The sequence below is a fragment of the Xenopus tropicalis genome, chromosome 2 (genome assembly GCF_000004195.4).
Source record: "Xenopus tropicalis strain Nigerian chromosome 2, UCB_Xtro_10.0, whole genome shotgun sequence".
Taxonomy (NCBI): domain Eukaryota; kingdom Metazoa; phylum Chordata; class Amphibia; order Anura; family Pipidae; genus Xenopus; species Xenopus tropicalis.
The window spans coordinates 130,053,472-130,074,722 of record NC_030678.2 but is presented as its reverse complement, the minus strand read 5'-3'; the positions used below and the strand labels follow the sequence as shown (position 1 = coordinate 130,074,722).

Genomic DNA, 21,251 nt, shown 5'->3' with positions numbered 1-21,251 from the left:
ATCCAAAAAAGTCTGTTTAACAAAATAATCCTGGCATAGGGAAAGAAAGAATCAGTAACTCTAGGATATATGAGAATATGAGAAATGTTTAAATAAAATAAACATTTTATGTCTAACCCACACAGTCTGTTTTGGTTACTATGACATATTTGAAAAATAATCTAATCATTTTTTATTTTTATTTTTTTACACTCTTATTTAATGGAAATGCAAGTATAGAGTATGTGCGTCTGAGAATTAATATCAGAGACTGGTGCCACATGACAGTTATGTATGTATGTATATCTTTATTTATAAAGTACCTGTTATGTATGCGTTACATATACTGTATTCTACACAGCCAATATAGGATACCACTTATTGCAGTCATGTAAATCTCACTTGTTATAAACATGGAATTTGTTACCAACATAACATAGAAAGTTATATTGTAAGAAAATATAGGCAACACAGTGGCTCGGTTTCTGCCTCAGAACAATGCTGTCCTCAATTTGATTCTGGCCTGGGCAGTGTCTGCAAGGAGTCTGTTTGTTCTCCCAATGTGTTTACCCTGGATTTTTCTTCCAGGGACTGTCGGAATATCTCTGTAAATCACTGTGTAAATATGTAAATAATAGATAATAATGATACATATGGAACAGACTAAAACATGGTAAAAAAAAAAAAAAGAGCTTGTGTGACTTCCCCACCTAGAATACTGTGAACTGTTACTCACTGCACCAGGCAGGATGAGAAGGCAGCATGTCCCTCAGTTGTATACATAACATACATGCCTATGTTCCATTATACCTATTGCCCTAAGAAAATCACGGTTCTCAATTTTTTCATATTTCAAATTAAGATATGAATTGTTCTCATTTTGTTTGCAAGGAAGAGTGGGCAAAAATCCTTACCAGAACTGGATACGAAAAGGTGTTTTACAAGCTGTGATCTGTACCAAAGGAGTGTTACTAAATACTAATTTACTATGGTACACACATTTTTGCACACTATTTTCTTTGTTACTGTGTTCTAAAGTTTACAATATAAATTGTAACTGTGCATTTACATATAAACATATTGATGGAAATTAATGTTTTCTGCTGATACTTGATTTTGTAATGATATTTAGAACTTTAAGCTCTCTCTCAACTTTGGATCTTTATGCTTAAAGTCAACTAAAAATTCATTTAAACATGAAATACACCCAATAGGATTGTTTTGCCTCCAATAAGGGTTAATTATATCTTGGTTGGGATTATGTACTTTTGGTCACTCCAAGGTAGCTGATTTAGAAATGCGCTGTTTACTTGAGTAAGGTTCTACCAGCTCATTAAGAGTAGAAATCCCGGTATAGGACTCATTATCTGGAAACCCATTATCCAGAAAGTTAGGAATTACAGGAAGGCCATCTCCCACAGATTGCATTTAAAAAAAAATATTCTAATTTTAGCAATCATTTCCTTATTTTCTGTAATAATAAAACAGTGTCTTGTACATAATCCCAACCAAGATATAATTAACCCTTATTGGAGGCAAAACAATCCTATTGGGTGTATTTCATGTTTAAATGAATTTTTTTGACTTTAAGCATGAAGATCCAAAGTACAGAAAGATCCTTTATCCAGAAGACTCCAGGTCCCAAGCGTTCTGGATAACAGATCCCATACCTTTATTACAGTTTACTAATATGAGGCTGTATGTTGTTCAATACAGAATGCAAAGTTTACAATCCACAAAATGTGTGGCTATTTATTAATTAGATTACGGCGAACTGCACCACCGCTCTAAACTCATTAATATTAAACTCATTATTGACATGAAATTTTGGAGTTTTGTAAAACATGCAAAAAGTAGGGTTACACGGGTTTATAAATATCCTGACAAACCCAACATTAAAGTCTGTCTAATTAAAGATATTATCTTGCAATTACTCCCTTGCAAATATTTTGATGCAGGGTGCATTTTATATTATGATCATCAAAATGTCTTTATATAGCACCAGCACATTAAACAACACCTTACAATAATAACAGACAGAGGTCTTTCAATAATTTAATAATTTACCATGTAAAGTCTAATGCCTTTAAAGGAGAACTAAACCCTAAAAATAACCCTAAAATGAATTTGGCTAGAAATGCCATATTTTATATTATAAACAGACTGCACTGGCTTAAAGTTTCATTATGGTAATAATGATATAGTTTGTTACAGTTGTCACAGGAGCTCCCCATCTTGGATATGTAACCTTACATTTTTATTTTACAGCATTCCCTTAGCACTAGCCTTTAAATAGGAACAACACAGTAACAAGGGTATGCCAAAAAAATATTTAACACAGGGGGTTGCTAACTTATACAAGATTCTTTCCTATTTGTATTAGATATATTTCAAAGGCATCTATAATGCAATGTTTAAGCTGCCAGCATTTCAATATATTATTATATAGCTGAACAGAATCAGTGCAGTTTGCAGCATGCATAAGATTTAAACTCAATATGCTGATGCGGCATGTTAAAGTTATTGGAATTTAGTTTTAAAAGAGTGATCAAGCAACACTCTAGTATGCATACATGCTAACATTCCCTTTTAAGAAAAATGCATTGAGCAGGGACATAATGAAAGAATGTGTGGGATTTATGAATCAAATAGTTAAGTAGTTATTCCATAAGGTTTTCAGACATTTTTGGCCCGATCAAAGCCCCAGGACAATAGGAGATGACCACAGAGTCTGGGAGCCACTGCCATAAGGTGATAAAAATATGGCTATAAATGCCCCAGAAAGACTTCATATGATTCTAAAGTATAAGGACAGACATAATGCTATGAACAGATTCTTTACCTGTGGAGTTTTTTTTTACCATATGTAGATTAACAAAATACTTTAGAATTCCATTTTGGACTTTTTTTTTTTTTTGCAAAAGTTTTAATGGAAAATTAAATGGGGAAAAAAGTTTTACTTAAGTAAATGTTTAAGTGGCCAATACAACACAGCTGTCCACTTTGCCTTGTGAATTTTATTTCACATCATATAAAGCACCATATGCCCTTAAGAAAGGAAAAGATCAAATCTGTTACATGTAATTTTCTGGAACAGCTGTTCTACAAATTAAAAGAAAAATAACTGATAAATCAAATAATAAATGCCAAAACAACAGCCTAGTTTATCTTGATCAGCTACAAAGCTTCTGTCTCCATAAAAATGTTAAGACAGTTTAATGTCGAATACATTCATAAATCTAACAGCAGTAAAGAATCACAAAAATATGTGTATTAACATTTTCAATCCTAGAATAACCTGCAACCTGATATCAGAAGAATAACTAAGTTGAAGTGTGCATCAACCCGAGGTATTAATCCTTTAGCAATGTGCCTACATTAATAGTGATGCCCAGCCATCTTTTCCATGTCCTGGAAAGAACACAATTACACATTGTAACCTTAAAGGGCACCTATCACCCAAAAACCTTATCTTTAACTTTGTTTTAATTATTCTGCACCTCTAGTAGGGGTAACAATTGTTTTTCCCAAAAAAACTAATGCTCCCCCCACACTTGCAGCACTAGGCCACCTGCACCGCGAGGAAGGTCCAGGTGTCGGTGGCCATATTGTAGCACTGAGAATTGTTAAGCCACAGCTTTTGTTAGTTATGCAAATGTATGTGCCATCACAAGTATGCACACAGTGAGTGTGCCAGGAGAAGAGCTTATTATGCACATGTGCACCACAAAACATGGCTGTAGCAGGTTTTTTGTTTTTTTGGTGTTTACTGATAAACTATTAATTTCCCCAACCATATTAAGGACTGTATAAGCCTACACCTCCAATGGTGGAAACTATTTTTGGGCGATAGGTGTCCTCTAACTTTAATGTTGAAATTTTTACGCTACTGTGCATGGGTGCTGTCCAGAAACATGAAGAGGATTGCTGGGGATTCAGGAAATGGTGGCAGTGCTTAACCTACAGTACCCAGGGCTGGTGTTCTTTTCAGCGGACAGGAGCATGGATCCAATGTTTAAGGTTAGTGATTTTATTCACTAAGAAAGGTGGCCTAAAACATTGCCACCCCCCCTAAGAGAATATAACTTGACTTGTCCTTTAAGTAATTAACAGATCATGCTCTACCTTAACTGGTTCTGTCATCTGTAGTGATGAGTGGATCAGGTCAATTCAGACCAACCAAATGCCAACCAGATTGCAGAAAAGTGCAAGGCCTTATTCACTGCCAGCCCAGTCCGTCTCTACATTGTCCCAGTCCCACTACTGATGATGTGGTGCTTAGTTATATACTTGCGCCTGCACTGCCCCACCCAGATATAGGGAAGGTATATAAGTTGATGTGTTGGGCCAGGTTGTTATGGCATGAGATATGGGTCAGAGCGAGTCAAAAAAATATTCAGCCCTAGCATCACTGGTCAGATGATAACGGTTATAAGACAAAGTGAAATGTATCAATGAATTACTGAATATCTACGATAACAGAAGATAATGTAATAAAGGCCTCCATAATGTAACTGTACATATTGTTTAATTTTATGAATTTATTACCGAATAACTGCAATAATAAACAATTGCTATAGACATTTTCATATAATCAAATGAATACATTAAAACCTTTCAAAATAATATTAAAATAGATATTTTTATCTTACTATAAATATATATAAATAATAAAAGGATGAGGAGTGTAGAAATGATATTGTGCTTAAGAAATGTTAATAAGCAGAAGCAGCATTTCTTTTGGTTGAACCTGAACATATCTTCAGTCACAATGCATGGAATACAAAAACAAATATTGGCAGCAATGTTGTAGTGAACAGAACATGAAAGTAAATAAGACAATCATTTTAAGTCATGCTGTCAACAACAATGCATTCTACAAATTAGGCATTTTATGTGCGGGAGACAAAATGCAGTCTCCTTTCTTTGTATTTTTGAGTTTACTTTTATCAATAAATTACTATTACAGAAGCCCATTACCTCACAGCAAGTAGTCTTTGACAACTGAAGGAGTACATACAAATTGGGCTCAATAAAAACACATTTCTTTAAAAAATAAATAAATAAAAGGACAAAAATGAAAGCATAATATAGTCACATTTCAATTTTTTAGCATTTTCAGCAATGCTTAACAGCACAATATTTCCAAAAAAGATAAGTATTCAAACTCCATTGCCAAGCTTAAATACAGCTATTTTTTTTCTAAAAATGTAACAGGCCCAGAAAAATCAGAACTATTTTACATCAACCCATACATGAAGTACATGAAATACATACTGAAGTCTGAATGAACACAGCCTCTTATTGTCAGACTGTATCTTAAAAGGCTATTTGCCTGCATGGCATTTTATTTCTACTGTTTATCCTGACACAATTAAACACCATTAAAACTACAAAATACAAAGTCAACCAATTAAAGTCTATAGCTGGTATATATATTTCTTCACATAACTTGTTTTATAACTCCTTCTCTTTTAATCTAATGTTACACACAAAACCATTTAACTGGTGGAGAAGCGCCTGAGGCTGTCTTTGCTGGCTTCCATTGACTTTGATGGGAACTGCCTGAAACTGCCTGCATCTGCTGGTACAGCTGGTTCTTACCCCAAATATGGACTATAGAGTATCTCTGGGTCAAAAACAGTTTGTGCCAGTAGTGTCAGTCAGACCTTAATAAAGTCAAAAGGTGCAGTTCTGGTCAATTTTGTCCATTCGCTTATATGTGCTATAGAGAAAATGTTCAAAGTACCTTTAGCTTTAGGTTGGTCATACACAGCCAATGTACCATTAGTCTTAAGGTTGCCATACACTGGCATAATTAAGCTCCCAATTTGAACCTTTCAGACCAAGTCATCAGCTTGTCTGTCAATGTATAGGCCCCATCATAAGGCCTGGCCAACCAATATCTGGCTAACTATCATCCATGTGTTAATTTGAGCAGGTTTGAAAATCTCATTTGAAGAGAAGTGCATCGGCCCTTATTCTAATCCACAATCACATCCCCAATAGGCACACCGTGTAGGTCCAGATCCAGTTGTGTGTTTAGCCAGTTTAACTCTTACACAAACTGGGATTGCATCAGCACATTGATGCCATCCTCATCTAATGGACCTCTGTAGGCCCCAGGATATGATCATAGGTCCCAGCTGGGTGCATCATTTATTTCTTATTAAGCAAGATATAAATAATATTGTCTGCACAAATGCTTTTTAGTAAGGCTTTTTTTAATTAAGTTTGCAATATATGAAAAATTATGTTGAATCCATATTTCGCTTAAGTTGTTTTTTTTTTTTTTGCCAAGTTAACAAAAATAGAAATGCCTGTATTTTTAATATTCAAATATTTTCATCTATTTCGGGTTACGGTAACAGTTTGCTATATACTACGGCAGAGACTTGTACTTTGACAGTAATTATCAATTGCCTTTGAACATGTTTGCAATATTTAATCAAAAGGGCTTAGTACAAATATAACTTGTTACTGCTAGTAATTTCTATGATACATGAAAGTCTAATACAATACCTGACAGGATTGCTGGTCAAAGAAACACGAAGGGAGTCTAAGTAAGAGACAAGCCTTTCATCTGCAGCTCCTGATTTCAGTTCATGAATGAATTCCTGTGGTGAGATCTGTCTGCTGCTCCTGAGACTCCCCTGCAGCACGATAAAAAAAAAAAGAAAATGGTGAGCAATTGTACCTCCTGCAAATAAGACATTGATTCCATTATGGGAGTAATTTATCTTGTGGAATTATTTGGAGGTTCTCAAAATATTCTGAGCAAGCTTATAATGGATGTAACAAAATCATATCATAAAATAAAAACATATACAACTATTTTTCAAAATGTTCAAATGTTAAGAACTCCATTTTTATCAAATAATTCACATTTTTAAAACAGTACTTTGTACCTGATCCCAACTAAGATATAATACACCTTTATTATAAGCAAAACAATCCTACTGGGTTTAATTAATGTTTAAAAGTTTTTTTAAATAGACTTAAGATACGGAGATCCAAATTTCGGAACAATCCCTTATACGGAAAGCCTCAGGTCCCAAGCATTACTGAAAACAGGCCCCATACCTGTAGTTATAACTGTACAGGCCTTTAGCAGATCACACACAGTTTTTTGTGGAGTTCTTTTGTTTGTTTGTTTTTTTTTTGCTGGTTTGGTTATTAGTGCAAAACAAAACTTTGTGCACAGATGTTATAACCCATAGCGTCCAATCTGTATTTAGTTTTAATGCACCTAGTTCGGCAGACTAGTGAAAGCAAATCTCTGCTGGATTAGGCTGCTGTACAGGGTTTAAATTGTTTCCCTGTAACTAAACATTTCTATATTCCAGAGGTCCCCAACCTTTCTTACTTGCGATCCAAAGTGTAAAAAGACTTGGAGAGCTACACATGCATCATAAAAGTTCATGGAGGCGCCAAATAAGGGCTAAGATTGGCTATTAGGGAGCCTCTATGCACACTATCAGCTTACAGGGGGCTTTATTTGGTAGTAAATCTTGTTTTTATTCAACCTAAACTTGCCACCAAGTCAGGAATTCAAAAATAACTACCTGGTTTGGGGGCACTGGGAGCAACATCTAAGGAGTTGGTGAGAAACATGTTGCCCCTGAGCCACTGGTTGGGGATCACTGCTTTATTCCTTTAAAAAATGAATTTTCACCTTTACGTGACCCATTAGTATGTTACAGAAGGTTCTTTCAGTTGTTCACAATTTTGCAGTAGCTATTTTTTTTTTTTTGAGCCTCTTCGCAGCTCTCACATTACTGTCACTGACTCTAGAGCAGAAAAGTGCTTTAATAAGAAACAAAAGTAACAAAATAAAATGTGCTCTTCACAGAGAATTATTTTGTTACTTTTACGATTTTCAGACAGTCTGCTATGCATATTCTAGTCTCTGTTCTGAGTGTCTCAGAATATAACTTTTACAGTCGCTCGGGCCTCCATTATCATTATATTTCATAAATGGCTTAATTTAACCCTATGTCTACTTTTCTCCCATTTAAAAATGACCTCTGTATAATAATGTTGACTCCTTTACCACCATCACCCTCTGCAAAACTGTAAATTTTCACATTTTGTCTCATATATGATACTAGCTCATCTGTGAGCCATCAAGAGCTTTTCTCCTGCTGTCACCTTACCTTTTCAGCCACCAACACAGACCTGAGAAAGACAGTTCTGCTCTTACAAAATGCCAGCAGTTCTAAAAATTATAATGAATACTATAAAAAATACAACATTATTGACAAAACTAAAACTGCTTTGTTTTACATTTTCTGAGGTGATAATAATAGCTCCAAAACTGCATTTAAAAGCTGTAAATGAGGTTTAGTTACTAAAGGGATGGTTCTCCTTTAAATACACTTTTAGAATCATGTAGACCAGCGTTTTTCAACCGCTGTTCCGCGAGATGTTGCCTGGTGTGCCGTAGGCAGGGCCGCAATTTTTACTTAAAAAAAAAAATCCGGGCCCTGTCATTGGTTGCGCCCCGTGTGTACGGGTGACGTCAGTACGCACGGGGCGCAACGTTATAAAAGGGCCTGTGTGCGGTCGCGTGTAGGCTGAAGTGCAGAGGCGGCGCGCGTGAGGGGAAGATGCTGCTGAAGCCGCCGAAGAGTAAAATGCTGCTGGGCACCAATGTATTAGGAGGGGCCACGGGGCACACTGACTTATGGGGGCACTGCTGCTGGGCACCAATGTACTAGGGGGGCTGGCTCTTGGCACCAATGTGCCAATGTTCAGCAGCTCTCCGATTTGGAATTTCAGAAGATATCTGGTACTGATATGAGAGACTGGAATAGGAATAAAACAGGGCCCTGAAAAGAACGATAAGTAATAAAAAGTAACAATTACAATAAAATTGAAGCTTTACAGAGCAATTGTTGTTTTGGCTGATGGGATCAGTGACTCCTATCTAAAAGCTGCAAAGAAAAACAATTCAAAAACTATAAAAAACAAAGACCAATTGAAAACTTGCTAAGAAGGTATGGGATCGATTATGCAGAAATATTTGGGACCTGGGGTTTTCCTTTATTTAGATCACTATCCGTTAAAAGGAAAATATACCTCCAAACAATGTATAAAAATATATAGTATAAAACAGCCCATACGTACAACACTGCTTTATCTAAATGAACACATTTTATAAAAATATACTTTTCTAGTAGTATGTGCCATTAGATAATTCTACATCAGCCAATGACTTGACAGAGCTTTGTCTTTTACGCCTACATTTTTTCCTGTTACAGTTAGAACTTCATTATTTCTGGTCATATGATCTCTGAGAGAGCACAGGCACCATCACAAAATGGTGGCTCAAGGTAAAAGAAAGATATTTACTGATCAATATAATAATGTTTGGTAAGATTCAATAATAGGCCACTTAATATGTCCTAATCTACCTGTTGGTTATATATTCATTCTGAAGGCATACTTTGTCTACTAAAAACAAGCCAATAAACCTAGGATCGTTCTGCCACCAATACAGATTCAAGGCAGCTTGGCTATAAACATATGGGCAATACTATGTTATTATTGTAAATAAAAAAAATTATTTATGAAAAAATTAGGGATGAGCTGAATCCACTAATTTGGGATTTGACCGAACCTCAAATCCTTTGTGAAAGATTCGGGCGAATATCAAACTGAATCTGAATCCTAATCCGAATTTTGGGTTCGGTTCAGCCAGGAACATGGATTCAGCCGAACCCTGCTAAAAAGGGCGAATCCTGAACCAAATCCTTAAAATGGAGTCCACGAGAGATTGACTTCTTGCCATTTTTTTGCAATTTTTCATTAGGGAACATTGTTCTAAAATTGTTGCAATATTTGCCAACTCAGTGCTTCACAACATTTTATATGTTGTCTTTGTACTATTTGCCATTAAATATAGGTTTTAAATGATTTGCAAATCATACCATAATCTTTTTATTTATATATTTTTGGTCCTCGCAACATGAAAACAGAAAAACCAGTTCTGATGCAGTGACTTGTCAATCCAACCAAAAGTTGCCATAGAGACATTAACCGTCACTAAATTTGGCAGACACTGCTAAGTCAAGCACAGTATAGATATGGGACCAGTCCGGGCAGGCCCGCACCCGCCACCTGCTATGCCCCCTACTCAACCCTTCCTGCAATGGGTTAATTTACCCTCTGAACCAGGAAGTCAGAAGTGACATCACTGTGGACAGGAAGGAACTCTGGAGGCAGACCAACTGGTAAGGGGCAAACAGCATTTTCATTGGGGGTGTGAGGAAAGTAACTTATCTGCACTTTAGCTGGGTGCAGACCACCCGCATGGTACAGGAATCGGGGACTCTGCCTGAAACCTAACCATTTTGCAGTTATTCTGCAGGTACCTGACTTATCACAGTATGCTAGCACAATACTCACATATGAATGTGTATTAATATTATATATTAGTATTAAACATGTATCCAATATTATAATAATTCAATTCCTTCTCATATAATGAATCAAAAATTGGTTGTCATAACAATGTCCTTTTTTTATTTTCAACAGCGTGTGTTCAATTAGTTTTTAAACCATTGTCTCAAATGTTATATCTTCCTCAAAGATTAAAATAGAATGTGATATGCTAGAATGCATAATAAAGGCTGCAGGCAGCCCCACAATCAGATTAACCTAGAAAACCAAATTAAATTATTTGTTGGATGTATGCAGTACTAGAAATAAGATTCAACAACTGCTACCCGAATTCAAGTTGAATTTCCTGTCATGTAACATGATATAATTCATGTGAATTTACCAGTAATTCTGTCAAACCAATTCTATTATCTCTTGGGTTTATCATAGGACATATCCAATTTGTATGCTCTGTCCTCATAGAACCATTAGGGTGTGTTACTATACCATGACTCAGAAACTTGATGCTTAAACAATGAGTAAATACAAACTGGTCCTACTTCTAAATCTTAATCTTAAAGGAACAGTAACTCCAAAAAATGAAGGAGCTTTAAAGTAATAAAAATATAATGCACTGTTGCCCTGCACTGGTAAAACTGGTGCGTTTGCTACAGTAATACTACTATAATTTGTATAATAAGCTGCTGTGTAGCCACGGGGGCAGCCATTCAAGCTGGAAAAAAGGAGAAAAGGCACAGGTTACATTGCAGATAACAGAAAAGCTCTGTAGAATACAATAGTGTTTTATCTGTTATCTGCTATGTGCCTGGGCCTTTTATCCTTTGAATGGCTGCCTCCATGGCTACACAGCAGCTTATTTATATAAATTATAGTAGACTTTCTGAAGTAAACTTTTACCAGTGCAGGGCAGCAGCACATTACATTTTAGTTACTTTTATACACTTTCATTTTTTGGTGTTACTGTTCCTTTAAAGGACATGTAAAGCCTACATTTTCCTACAATGTATATCAGTTGGGCATGTCTACCTCACCCATATGGCATCATTTGTACTGCATATATACCCAAACTTTGCCAGCACCATCACATTTTCCTAAAGCAAATAGCAGCTTTCACCCGGTGGCCATTTTTCCTCTGATACATAATCAAATACATTTAAACCTGCAAACAGCATACGCACACAAAGACCCTTATTCAGCATCTAAATTCTGAGATATGGTGCTGGCAGCCTACAGCAGTGTGAAGACTACAGTGACATCACTGAAATCTCTCTCCCCTTCCTGTAGGCTGCCAGCGGCAGCCTTCCTATTCTCTGAGCATGTGTGTAACTTGATCCTGTCTCCTGTTCTGAGCTACTCATGCCCACCAGCCAATCAGAAGCGGATCTGGCAGAGGGGGGGGAGGGAATGAAACACATGTGCAGTATGAAGCAAGGAGGGAAAGGAAGGGAGAATATCTTTTTAGAGATGGCTGCCTGTTCTAGAAAATGTGAAGTAAGTGTGACTGAGTAAATAATTGATTAGGTGAGCCAAAAGTGTGGCGTTTTTACTAAACAATAGGAGGACTATTGGGCAGTATGATTTTTAAATTTTGACTTGCATTCTCCTTTAATGAAATTTTTACACAAGTTTCAGCTTCCTTTTAGTTATGATTACACTAAGCGAAATAAGCAAATTGGGTGCAGAGTGAAATTTACTACAGCCCTTTTCGTCCTTTAAAAGCTATAAACTTTAAATAATATATGTAGACAGCTGTTTTAGTATCAGGATGGTATCTTGTCATTGCTTTAAGACAAGAAAGTGTCTTAAAACAGCTCATCATTGTTGGTGAGATCTAATAGGATCACAACACATACGCTACTACCCCCAACCTATCATAACAAATAATTTGTGCAGCAATAAGTGCCATAATGTGGTGTGATACAGTTATTGTAATTTTTTAAAGATACAAATTCCAGTTACCAGACCTAAAGAGCTAAAAAAGCTTTAAACAGATCAGCCCATGTCCTTTTCAATTCACGTTCCTTTTATCATTTATAGGAATAAACTAATATCTTGAAATTTAAAAAAATAAAAATTACAGCAATAGGTGATATTGCCCTTATTTTGCAAACAATTTCAATGCTTTCTTTAAAGTAATAAAATATTGACACAGACAACAGAGTAAAAGGCTTATTAACGCGTGGATTTCTAATATATTTAATTATACCTTTACATTGTGTACCATCATTTTTTCCACAACAAACACCGTATTACAATATTTTATACATAGAGGAATTCTATAAATCCCTCAACTTTATACTGAAAACACTTTCATAAACATTTTGAAAATAGTATTTTTGCCTAGAAATCTGATAAAACAACTTTGATTTTCCACAGCTACTTGTAAAGAATACATACACAGAAGAATATCTAAACCATACTCGATTTAAGATTAAGAAATTAGCAACGCAGAATTATATTCCAAAAATCAATGGGCATGTACACTAGAACATAAGAGCTTCTCTCCCTGGTGTCTGGCTTTGCTTGTAGCATGTATTATTCCTCTTTATTGAGCTCTTTGTGATGCACTGCATTAACTGTTGCCAGTATATAAATAAAATATGGTTACACACATATTTTCATTCTACAGAAATAAAATATTCAGGCACAAACCACAAAGCTGTTATGTGGAAAACTTTGTATGTACCTTGGGTCTGGAATTACAAGTACTGATATTTATACTCAACAGCAAGAAGGGAAAGACTTGCTAGTTAAACAGAATATATCAGTATGCTGAATATGACTGGAAACTTCCAAAATAACTGACTGCTAGTTTCCAGAAGTCAATTTAATAAAAAGTAAAGTTTTGTGGAAAATATTTTTAATAGGTTGAGGCACTATGACCTGTTCTCCTCTATGCTTAGAAAAAGCATAGAATAAAATGATTTAAGAGTTTCATTAATAAAGGGCATTGTTGAAAAATAAACAACCTGTAGCATTATGCTTGTTTTATCAATATTCACTGCACAAAATGGCACTTAAAATGCATGAAAAATGGCTATTTTAAGAACATTTAGGAGGAAAAGGCCTATATGCTTTTTAAATTATTTAAATTTCTTTAGCAAATAATACACACTTGAAATGTATTGCACAAGTCATAGAACCCAAAAGGGTAGAAATTGTGACTACTAAATGATCTCTCTGTACATTGTTGCATAAAGTCAGTGACATATTACAAATATATGACTTAAAACCCCATTTTCACCTGCTGAGGCAAATCTTTTCCACAAAAAGCAAAAGCACAGTACTATACATATTTAGCCAACCATTAGTGAGGCCAGAAATGCACTGAACCTTTAATTAATGTTCTGGGAATCTAATTGTTGCTTCCCCTTTTAGCTAAAAGCACCTGATTTGTTCTTCCACTGTGGTTAAAATGCTGGTACAGTCTACATTGCAGGCAGATTTGGGGCATAAAGCACTCAAGGGGCAGATTCAGCCTGTATCTATATTAATACAGGTATAGGACCCGTTATCCAGAATGCTCGGGACCAAGGGTATTCCGGATAAGAGGTCTTTCCATAATTTGGATCTCCATACCTTAAGTCAGCTAAAAAAACAATGAATTAAACCTATTAGGATTGTTTTGCATCCAATAAGGATTATTTATATCTTAGTTGGGAAAAATTACAAGGTACTGCTTTATTACTACAGAGTAAAAGGAAATCAGTTTTAAAATTCTGAATTATTTGATTATAATGGAGTCTATGGGAGACAGGCTTTCCGTAATTCGGAGCTTTCTGGATAACGGGTTTCCGGATAAGGGATCCTATACCTGTACTGGGCGGTATAAGTAAGGTACCTAACGGTGATGAAGTATGGTGAGTAGATAACATGGGGGGGCCAGGATTTAACAGATGCAAAATTAAAAATTCTACAATTAAGTACATTGTCTGTAAATTTATAGAAAAAGTCCCAGGCTTAGCTGATGATTTAGTGGCTGGCAGGTCCATATGTAATAATAGCCTAGGGTCAGGTGCAAGCCCTACCTGTATCAGCATTGTCTCAACTGGTGGAGAAACTGCATCATGTGCCATTAATCTTAAAGTCATGGGCAGTCAAAGGGAATGACTTTTTTTTTAGCAACCAGTAAACAGGGACAAGCGGAGGGCTTAAGGAATACTTATAAAATGTTGAAAAACGATTCTGCGTAGGATTATTTTTCTGAGAATTATATGGAGAAGAAATTTCTTACTTCTGTTATAAATAGATGCTTAAGAACTAACTTTTGCAGTTTAGTTTTATTGCAGGCAACACAGGTGTTCTTGGTAACTTTCTCAGACTATTTTAAATAAGAAGACTCTATTCTCTCTTTCCGCTAATCGATATCATGCCAAAAGACCCACTCTAAATTATTAATGCCTTTGAAACATAAAAAGTGCAATATGCTCCTTTGTTTTAAAATATTCACTGGCAAACGTAGACTGAAATAAGCAACATAACTTGTACCTGTGTGGTTTCCAAAACTTGCTTAACTTAAATATATTTTGCTAAAAACAAGACAACATGCAAGGCAATCCTAAAGCTCTTAAAGTGTCTAGATTTTTCCTTCTTTTGCCCTTTTGCTTATAACACATAAGTGAGGAGTCAATTGTAGTAGCTATTTCTGAAAAGGATTTGTGTGGTTGCATATTAGGGTTCAATATCAAAGCAAGATTTAGCAGTACAAATTCATTAAATAATAAAGGTGGTACAGGCAAAGTATAACAGGTTAGAAAGAAAGTCAAGGTTAAAGAGCAGTAAAATAGGACAAAGAGCAAGGCCAGAAGCAAGTATCAGGAAAGGCCAATCATTTAGAAAAAAAAAAAAAAAAAGCTTTTAAATGCTAGGTTTCTAGATAAGTAATCCCATATTGATCCCATATTGTACAGAAATGTAACAGAAATGTAGTTTTTTGCAAAGAATCAAATGGTTATTAGTTTGTCTATAGTAAAATTTTGTAGGGCCATATGAACTAATTTTTTGTAGGGTGGGTTAATCCCAGAGAATGTGTAAGAAACTAGGGATGCACCGCATCCAGGATTCACTTCAGGATTCGGCGAATCCATGCTCCTGGCCAAATCCGAATCCTAAAAATCATGTGACTTTTTGTCACATTAACAGAAGTTGAAAATTTTTTGCACGCCTGGTGAGATTTAACCTTTCCAGGACCTATGCTAATTAGGATTTGGATTTGGTTCGATATTCAGCCGAATCCGTTACAAAGGATTTGGGGGTTTAGCCAAATCCAAATTAGTGGATTCGGGGCATCTCTATAAGAAACTATTCAATATTCCAATATTCATCCATTACTATTATTTTCAAAACTTGTTTTTCTCTGCTGTAAGCTGCACCCCTGTTCTTACAGGTGAGTGTCTTTCTTATTGATTAAATGTTTCTCCTCCCACAAATAGTAAAGGAATAGTTCCTACAGCAATCATACTCACCCAGGAACTATCTTGCCCTTTTACCAATTTGCAAAACCAGATTACAGAATCTTTGCCAATAGCTGCCAATTACCTGACCAGGGCAATAGACTGTTCATTTCCAGGATGCTCTTTGATCTATACTGTGGCTCTCTGGCACCATGTGACTCAGCAGAATCAGAGGCACTCCACAGTAAATGGGTTAAAGTATCAAGCAAATGTGTATTCTTCAAATTACAATATGTCACCTTTTCATTTTTTAAGGAGAAGGGTGAGTGACAGTTATATTACAAAAACAGCAAAATGTATTATTTTTATTTATCCTCATTATGATGACTTGCCTACTTTGGGCAGAATATATTTTTTTGTTTCCCTTCAAGCTCCACAAGCTGCAAATCACCTGTTGGACGGAAGAGCCTTGAGAAGCACAAGTCAATGACAGAGATATGTGCGTAGGGCTTACTTCTAAGCAAGACTGAAGACTGACCAGCCCCCAGTGTTAATTAAAAAGAGAGCTGATTCACGGCATAAACATATGTGAATATCTTGCCACTTTAGAAGTCAGCCACTGTAACTGAAAAATTCATCAATTTAGACCCAATTCAATTTAGATGTCAGTGTTACTGGACATTTATTAAAATGCATTCTATTTAAAAAATAGAAAGCACATGCCTCCTTCCACACCTCTTTTTAAAAGTATGGCTTTTAATGCCTTAAGTCTATTAAGAATATGTGACTTATCAACAATATCATTTTAAGTTCATAGAATGTTACTTGCAACTCTAATAGAACCAACATAAAAGATTGTTCTCTCCTGAGCATTCATTATCATGTTAGTGAATAGAAACAGAAATGTTCTCCAACACATACATTTTAACTGTGCAGCTGCTTCAAAACCATTTAACAAAGCCGTATTCAGAAAATTTTCTTGGCAAAATTTAATGGCTCCAGGTGATCTCAGCAGATCTTGCATGTCATTTTAATTTACACTGTTAGAGCAGATGTCATAACATAAGGGAAGAACAGGATATGAGCCTCACTTTGTAAAACATCACTTTCTTAAAGAGTGAGATGTTTGATACAAACTGGTTTATAAAGTTAAGACTTTCATCCTAATGTGGAGCAGTTGACAGCTAACAATCTAGCTCAATATAGCAGACAGACACTTTTACAGAAAACATGGAAATGTATTATATTATGTAAGCGACAATTCCCACTTAGCTGAAAAATGGTAGACCAGCATTTTAAGTATGTGATTTAATGCTCCTTTTTAACATGTTTTTAAAAACGGTAACAATTCTTACAGAGTATAGGACCTGACACTGCCAATTTGCACTTTACTTGAATAGGAAATGAGAGCAAGCACTGCAACTAGTGCTTTTTAGCCTAAAGACAGCAGATAGATTTTAAGAGACACTAAAACTGACAAATCATCTTATTGGTTGAATAAAGTAACTACATTAGTAGATACATTTAGCTTGTAAGCTCTACAGGACAGGGACCTCCATCCTTTTGTCTCTAAGCTCTGTAGAATCTTTAATGCAACTGTACGTTTTATTTCAATGCATTACTATATTCTGTATTTATTTATTATTGTAATGACCCCCCGTTTGTTAATTTATTGTTCTGCTGCACAGTGCTGCATACATAAGTAGTGCAATATAAATAAAAATATGCATACATACATAAACACAAACGGGACTTGACTGAGTTAAACAAACCAAACAGCACAAGGTAGCAAACAAAGGATGGTATAAGGATTGCTATAGGGCCTGAATCCGGATTGCTTTACAGTAGTTATATCAAAACAAATCAGAAACCCAGATCCCTGGCAACAGTTTACAGTTAAGAGCAATCTACAGACTCTAAAACTGACAAACATTTTTCTAGGGTGAAAAAAAAAGTAGGGGAAAAAATTAAATGAAGATGTTTCACCAGGCGGGAAGGAGATTATACTTGATGTTGGTATAAAAAAAAAAAAGCTACTCATTTTAGGCAAGTCTTAATAATGTTTATAATGGGTTTTTTAATTACCCAGACATTGACTAAAGCAACAGTACAGCAAAGTGAATGGAGACATGTTCCATATCACAGATTATTGAAAAGTCAAACAAAAATCATGCTATACTGGATCTAGTAATCTCTAACAACCCAGAACATATAGCAAATGTGTGAGTTTCGAAACCCCTGGGCAATAGTGATCGTAATATTACTGCATTTAAATGTTTGTTGCAAAAAGTAAATATACACGGGGCAACAAAGACTACATTTTAGAAAGCTAATTTTAGCACATTAAGATTGGGATATTAGGTAGAACAGAAATGGTTGCCATTTAAATATTTCATTATTGCTGTTCCCTTTAAAGAAAGAAGTGTAAGAATTACAACAAGTATTGTTAAACAGCAATGAGGAAGGCAAAGACAGAGATTGAAGAACTGATTGCTTCACAGGCTAAGACTAAACCTCAAAAAAGATGCAGTCTGAAAGTTTAGCTCCAATAAATAATGTAAATAATTTGATTTGTAAAGGATTCAGAAAAATACAATGTTTTATCAGTTCTTTTCTTCAGTGTATGCAATAGAGAGTCTCAAATCCCACTAGACAGTGGGGACTGATGGCTCAACTCAACCTAGTTAGTTGCTCACACAGGATAGGGTACTTAAATGTTTGACATCTGTGATCGGCAAGTTATTTGAAAGTGATCACATTCAAGTTTATGTTTTGGAGAATGGCACTGTGAATAGCATGACTTTATGAAGGATAGATTATGTCAGACTTTTGACAGAGTGCCACAAACAAATAAACAACTGCTTTCTAAACTAAGGTCTCCTTGGTCTTGGTAATGTTGTTTGCACAAGAATAAGAACTGGCTAAAGGATCTTTACTGATATTATGAATTAGAAGTCCAAAAAAAGTCAACCAAGCTGGTAAAGGGTATGAAAGGTCTCAGTTATGACAAATGGCTGTCCAAGTTAACTATGTATAAATATGCAGGGGGACCCTATAATAAACTCTATGATGCTTTATTTACCAGTATGACCTGGGACTGCTTTGATATTTGAAGATTGGCCAGAGACCCATTAGACAGGATGGAAAATTAGCTGGATAACATCCAGATCATGATGTTTATTAAGTCCTTTTTCAGTAGGTTTGCATAGGCCAACTATCTGGCCTGCTAATACAACCCACAGGATGTGTTTTTCACAATACACTATACTGTAGATAATATATATATTGTATATTGATTTAAAAACCTATTTCCTAGGTATTTTCTTTTTATTAGAAAAAAAAAATCTAGTGGAGTAGTTTGTAGGCTCAGTTGTTGAGATCAGCAGAAGAATATCTACTGTAGGACACAAACTATTGCCCGTTTTGGTGTGACTGCACCAGTTTTGATGCAACCACAAATTTTTTGACACAAAGTTAATTTTTGCACCTGTTTTGCAAAAAAAAAAAAAATCCGCCAATGGTGAAACACAGAAATTTTCTGCAAATCTATGCCTGGTGAAAAATGTTGTCATCACTAGCATACAGCCTTGCAGTTTGGGGATGGTCTGATATATTGATTATGTTTGAGCCTCTCTCCACTGCTATCACACACTAGCATGTTGTATTAACAATGCTGAGAAGAGGAATCCTGTCTCCAACCCAAACATCCTCTTGGGAATACTTTGACAGTGTATCCACACACAGAGTTCCAGTTAGTGCTGTGGATAGCTGCAATATATATAAAAACTACTCTCCAGTGAAACTGCCAACAAGAATTAACCTCAGCATTCCATTACCTATATAAACTTGGACACTTCTTAAAATTAAAGTAAAGGATACATTTTTTGTTAGGCACCCCCAAGTGACTTAAATCGCCTACCTTGTACCCCAGGCTGGTGCCCCTGTTCGGAAAGAACAGCACCAGCCCGGGGTAGCTGCAGCGCTTCCTCCTTCCTGTAGCGTTGTGCGCGCAAGCGCAGTAGAGTGAAAAGCCGAACTTTAATGGAAAAGTCAGCTTTTCACTCTACTGCGCATACGCCGACCACTGGCATTTTCCAGAAAACGAAGCAGGAAGGAGGAGGCGCTCGATACAGGTAACCTGGGCTGGTGTGGTTTTCTCCTAACAGGGGCACCAGCCCGGGGTACGAGGTAAGCGATTAAAGGACTGAGGATGCCTAACATTTTGACACCCCCAAGTGACTTAGCCTTTCCTTCTCCTTTAAAAACAAATTCATTACTGGTGTCATAATGCATGCTGATTACCATTTACTATTGATTACAGACATTTCTAAATCATATCCACCTACTTTTAAAAGGTTTACTTACATAATTTTTAACAATCATTTTAAATTCTAATATATAAAAGACGTTACACTCATCAGACTTTCTTAATTGAAACAACATCTGCAGTATATTTAGATTCTCAGTGATTGGTTTAAAATCCCTCAAGTGGTTTCATGCTGCAACTTCCATAAAAAAAAAAAAAAAAAGCAATTTATATGGAGAACAAACTGCTGAGCACTTTTCCCAGAGGAAGATGCAAGTTGGATATCTGTACCAGCTGCGCTATGTGCAACACTTATAGGGAACCATTGTGCTGCCAGCTACATCAATAGAGATGCTGAACAAGATGTGTGTGAGCATAAATTGGATGCAAAGCAAGAATAAACCCTACACATTAGAGAAAGATTTAATAATCTCTACTTTAACATGTAGTGACTCAGACTAGTGGTAAGCAAAACTATAGAATGGACATATACATAAACAAACATATATAAATAGCACAAAAAAATATAGTCTTATAAACATTTTTATTTTTCAACCCGACTTCAATTAATAAACTAGCACTGAAAACAGTCAAGTCAAAGACTTGGGTCCAGATTTATGATTGCAAAGTATTCTTTTCCCCGAAATATAGGGCGAGTTGTCAGGAGCCCTCCAGAGTTCTCGGCTTCATTCTAAAGAAGGAGGCGCCCGTGGCCACAATTTAATATAAATAGATGCTGATGACCTGAGTTCAATGCCCGAAAATAAGTTGCTAATCCTTAACTTATGTGGGGTTTGCCTTATGATGTGTTTAAGCAATTATAATTCTGCCCCTAAGTGTACTAAAGAATGCACCAGAGGAAGGACCCCTGAGGTCCGAAACATGTAGTGCTATACATCTCAAATAAAAACCAAAAACTACATTATACTGTTTGGCTCTCCAGTAGATCTTTGATGAATATATGATAACCTTGTACACCATTGGCGAACCTTCTTCAGTTTGAGAAGCACTACTTTACTACATTTAAAGCGTAGCAAGCTTCAAAGAAAGATGTAGAATCCCTGTATACCTTCATCCAGCACAAATATGGGTTGAGAGCAGTAAGATTCTTTTTGGAAACTGAGAGCAAGTGGAATCATCAATATATTGATTTTATGATATTACTGATA

General features: G+C 35.8%; 1 protein-coding gene across 5 annotated transcripts in view; it reads right to left on the bottom strand.

Annotated features, from left to right (window-relative positions):
* diaph3 (diaphanous related formin 3) overlaps window positions 1-21,251 on the bottom strand; it is a 261,365-nt gene that overhangs the window by 182,197 nt on the left and 57,917 nt on the right. For all 5 annotated transcript variants that reach the window (XM_031897113.1, XM_031897114.1, XM_031897115.1 and 2 more), the window contains one exon: window positions 6,502-6,632. In XM_031897113.1, coding sequence (XP_031752973.1) covers window positions 6,502-6,632 — 131 coding nt within the window. The remainder of the gene's footprint in view (window positions 1-6,501; window positions 6,633-21,251) is intronic.